The sequence below is a fragment of the Rhincodon typus genome, chromosome 5, assembly GCF_021869965.1.
Source record: "Rhincodon typus isolate 14 chromosome 5, sRhiTyp1.1, whole genome shotgun sequence".
NCBI classification, from domain to species: domain Eukaryota; kingdom Metazoa; phylum Chordata; class Chondrichthyes; order Orectolobiformes; family Rhincodontidae; genus Rhincodon; species Rhincodon typus.
Window position 1 is genome coordinate 2518919 of NC_063336.1, and position 4847 is coordinate 2523765.

Genomic DNA, 4847 nt, shown 5'->3' on the forward strand with positions numbered 1-4847 from the left:
GCAGAAAATACGGAGGCATGGGATTGAGGGTGATTTAGCGGTTTGGATCAGAAATTGGCTAGCTGTAAGAAGACAGAGGGTGGTGGTTGATGGGAAATGTTCATCCTGGAGTTCAGTTACTAGTGGTGTACCTCAAGGATCTGTTTTGGGGCCACTGCTGTTTGTCATTTTTATAAATGACCTGGATGAGGGCGTAGAAGGATGGGTTAGTAAATTTGCGGATGACACCAAAGTCGGTGGAGTTGTGGATAGTGCGGAAGGATGTTGCAGTATTACAGAGGGACATAGATAAGCTGCAGAGCTGGGCTGAGAGGTGGCAAATGGAGTTTAATGCGGAAAAGTGTGAGGTGATTCACTTTGGAAGGAGTAACAGGAATACAGAGTACTGGGCTAATGGTAAGATTCTTGGTAGTGTGGATGAGCAGAAAGATCTCGGTGTCCATGTGCATAGATCACTGAAAGTTGCCACCCAGGTTGATAGGGTTTTTAAGAAGGCAGACGGTGTGTTAGGTTTTATTGGTAGAGGGATTGAGTTTCAGGGCCATGAGGTCATGTTGCAGCTGTACAAAACTCTGGTGCGGCCGCACTTGGAGTATTGCGTACAGTTCTGGTCACCGCATTATAGGAAGGATGTGGAAGCATTGGAAAGGGTGTGGAGGAGATTTACCAGGATGTTGCCTGGTATGGAGGGAAGGTCTTATGAGGAAAGGCTGAGGGTTTTGAGGCTGTTTTCGTTAGAGAGAAGAAGGTTAAGAGGTGACTTGATAGAGACATACAAGATGATCAGAGGATTAGATAGGGTGGACACTGGGAGCCTTTTTCCTCAGATGGTGATGCCTAGCACGAGGGGACATAGCTTTAAATTGAGGGGTGATAGATATAGGACAGATGTCAGAGGTAGGTTCTTTACTCAGAGAGTAGTAAGGGCGTGGAATGCCCTGCCTGCAAAAATAGTAGACTCGCCCACTTTAAGGGCATTTAAATGGTCATTGGATAAACATATGGATGATAATGGAATAGTTTAGGTTAGATGGGCTTCAGATTGGTTTCACAGGTCGGCGCAACATCGAGGGCCGAAGGGCCTGTACTGCGCTGTAATGTTCTATGTTCTATGTTCTAACATTCCTGATAACGGGTTCGGACACAGGCAACAGGACGATCCAACTGTGATTGGGTAACAGCTAGCCAGCCCCATCCCCAGAGCACCGTTACCATCCCCTCACCCACACAAGGCGAGGAGGGGAGCGGGTCGCGAGGCGGGGAGGGGAGATTGTCACGAGGCAGGGAGGGGAAGGGGGTACGAGCTATGTGCCTGCAGTTGGAATGATGACTGAGTTGTACAGAGCCATATTATTCTCCTTTCCCCCGGCTACTCACCACAGCTTCTTCAAAAAGCTCTCGCAGTTTCTGCTCAGACTCTCCAGAAACTCCAGACACAATCTCAGTCGCAGCAACTTTCAACATGGGCAGCTCCAGCTCCTGTAGGACATGGGAACCATTGCCAACAGCATACAGCAAATATTAACCCAAAACACATCCCAAAACATCCCACAAACTCCCAGAGCAGTTCCCTACACTCGAGACCCGACCCCCAGAACAGTTCCTTATATTCAAGACCCGACCCCCAGAGCAGTTCCTTATATTCAAGACCCGAACCCCAGAGCAGCTCCTTATATTCAAGACCCGACCCCCAGAGCAGTTCTTTATATTCAAGACCCGACCCCCAGAGCAGTTCCTTATATTCAAGACCCGACCCTCAGAGCAGCTCCTGATATTCAAGACCTGACCCCCACAGCAGTTCCTTATATTTAAGACTCGACCCCCAGAGCAGTTCCCTTCGCTCGTGACCCGACCCCCAGAGCAGTCCCTTATGTTCCAGGCTGGTGCCTTGGAGTTGGCCCCACGCTCGAGAGTGGACCATCCAACGGAGACCATGCTCCAAGAAATGGGCATTCCCAGACCACACCCCAAACTGGACATTCTCATCATCCAGTCCATGCACCATGGATTGGGATATTCCCAGACAATACTCTCGGACCAGGACCAGGAATGGAACAATCCCAGATCAGGTCACATCCTTGTGCTGATAGTTTCTGACTGCAGATGGGTCTTACCCCAGCAACAGCTTGTGCCAAAAGTGTCTTCCCACAGCCTGGGGGTCCATGTAACAGGAATCCTCGGGGCGGTACCACACCCAGCTGCTGGTACACCTCGGGGTGCCTCATGTGAATCAGCAGCTGACACACAGCCTGCAACAACAAGGTAGAAAACCATTTGTGGATCATGTTGGCTCCTCCTCTTCATTAGCAGCACCCTCTAAAGCCCACGTTGTCCTGTGGTATGCTCTACAAGGCCAGAAGGTGAACCCCTACCTGCTGGTCTCTTCTGTCCTGTCCTCCCTCACTATCTCTACCCCCTCGCTCCCTGTCCTCCCACTCTTAACCCATCCTTTCCTGTGCTCCGCCTCTCTACCCGCCACTTCACTATCTTCAATCCCATTCACCCCTACACTCTCTACCTTGTCCTCCCTCACTCTCCTTTTCTCTCTCCCCCACACCTGTCCCCTCTCTCTCCATCATCTCTCACATTCCTTCCTTCTCTCTCCCTAAGGGAGGAGTGAATGCTTGCAAATGTGCTTTGGCCTGAATGATATCAAGCTTCTCGAGTGTTGCTGCCTGATTTGTGCCTTGTAGATGGTGGACAGGCTTTGGAGAGTCAGGAAGTGAGTTACGTCCTGCAGTATTCCGAGCCTGTTTTTCCCTCTTGTTGGTTCCCTCACCACCTGCAGCAGACCCAGTCTAGCAGCTTTGTCCTTTAGGACCCGACCAGCTCGATCAGTAGTACTGCTGCCAAGCCACTCTTAGTGGTAGACACTGAAATCCGCCACCCGGAGTACATTCTGCACCGCTGCCACCCTCAGTGCTTCCTTCAAGTGTTCTCCAACACAGAGGAGTACTGATCCATCATCTGAGGTGGTCGGTATGTGGTAATCAACAGGAAGTTTCCTTGCCCATGTTTAACCTGAAGCCATGAGACTTCACAGTGTCCAGAGTCAATGTTGAGGACTCCCAGTGCAACTCTCTCCCGACTGTATACCACTATGCCTGAAAGGACTCTCTTGTGACACAGTGGTAGTGTCCCTACCCTTGGACTAGGTGGCCTGACTTCAAGTTCAACCTGGTCCAGAGATGTGTAATAACATCTCTGAACAGATTGATGAGAAAAATAAGCTAAATAAACACTTTTACTGCTGTGCTGCCACCTCTGCTGGGTCTGTCCTGCCGGTGAGACAGCATATATCCAGGGACGGTGCTGATGGTGGTGTCTGGGGCATTGTCTGTAAGGTATGGTTCTGTGAGTATGACTATGTCAGGGCAGTTGATTGACTAATCTGTGAGACAGCTCTCCCAATTTTGGCACTAGCCCCCAGATGTTAGTGAGGAGGACACTGCAGAGGCAGCAGGACCAGATCATTTCTGGTGCCGAGGTCGATGCCAGGTGGTCCGTCCGGTTTCATTTCCTTGATGAGACTTTGTAGTAGTTGTTACAATTGAATGACTTGCTGGGCCATTTCACAGGAAAGTTAGGAGTCAACCACACTGACAGAAGGATATTCATGAACGAGATGGGTTTCTCTGACAACCGGGACAGTAGCTTCATGGTCATCATAAGATTCTTAACTCCAGATATTTATTAATTCAAATTCCACCATCCGCCATGGCAGAATACAAACCTGGAACCCGAGAACAGTAGCCGGGTTTCTGTCTAGCAACAATACCACAAAGACATTGCTCTCCCCTAAATGTATGCTTGCATTTGAAATGTGATGAGGTGACTTCACTCTCAGGTAGTGAGGTCCAAACTAATGCCTACTCACCAATTGGGAGAAAATAAATACTCTCAACTTGCCCTCTAAAAACCACTAGAATTTTGAACACTCTGTGAAGGTAAAGTAGTCCTTCCTGTCCATTCAGCCCATCGTCATTTTACCAACCCAATTAAATCCCTCCTCAGTAGCACAGCAAACAACTAATTATTCCTCATCGCTAAAATTCTCCAAGCCTCACAAATTTTCTCTATTCCCTCTCCAATGTAATCACACCCTCCCTGTAATCAGATGATCAGAACTGTCTATAGTACAGTAAAGGTGAGTCCCATCTAATGTTTCATGCATTTCCACTATAACATTTTAGCTGATGCACAGAATGAGAGCTAAGATATACAAGTAACACACATGTCTTCTAAACGCTTCACTAACCTGCCTTGCTACCTTCAGGGATTTGTGGACATTCCTTCCAAGGTCCCTCACTATCCACCCGTTTATCATTTATTCTCTTGCCATGTGAACCTTTTCTCACACTCACACTATTCAATTCCACATGCTATTTTTCTGCACAGCCAACCAGTCTGTTGACACTTGTCTGCAATCTACAGCTTCATTCCTTACTAGGAACCACATGATCAACTTTTATATCCTATGCAAACTTTTTAATCACATCTCAGATTTTGGAAAAGCAATCATTGATAAAATTACCGTAAAAAGAAACATGAGACCCAGTAATGATCACTGTGGAACATCACTGGAAACAGTCTTCCACTCACAAAAAGATACCCACCATGACCCTTGGCTTCCTGCCTGAGTGTATTTTCGATCCAACTTATTACTTGGGGAGCATTTGGCAGGCAGCAATTGTTACTCCATTAGATTCAAGATTGTTTTGGAAGGACATTTGATGAGGACTCATCTACTAGTATGGACTGAGGTTAGAAACAGGAAAGGAGAGGTCACCCTGTTGGGAATTTTCTATAGGCCTCCGAAAAGTTCCAGAGATGTAGAGGAAAGGATT

General features: G+C 47.8%; 1 protein-coding gene across 1 annotated transcript in view; it reads right to left on the bottom strand.

Moving 5' to 3' along the window:
• Window positions 1–4847, bottom strand: part of LOC109925029 (nuclear VCP like) — a 19168-nt gene that overhangs the window by 11368 nt on the left and 2953 nt on the right. The window contains exons 2-3 of the mRNA XM_048596618.1: window positions 2115–2249; window positions 1378–1479 (exon numbers count right to left, since the gene is read on the bottom strand). Of these exons, the coding sequence (XP_048452575.1) occupies window positions 1378–1479; window positions 2115–2249 (237 nt within the window). The remainder of the gene's footprint in view (window positions 1–1377; window positions 1480–2114; window positions 2250–4847) is intronic.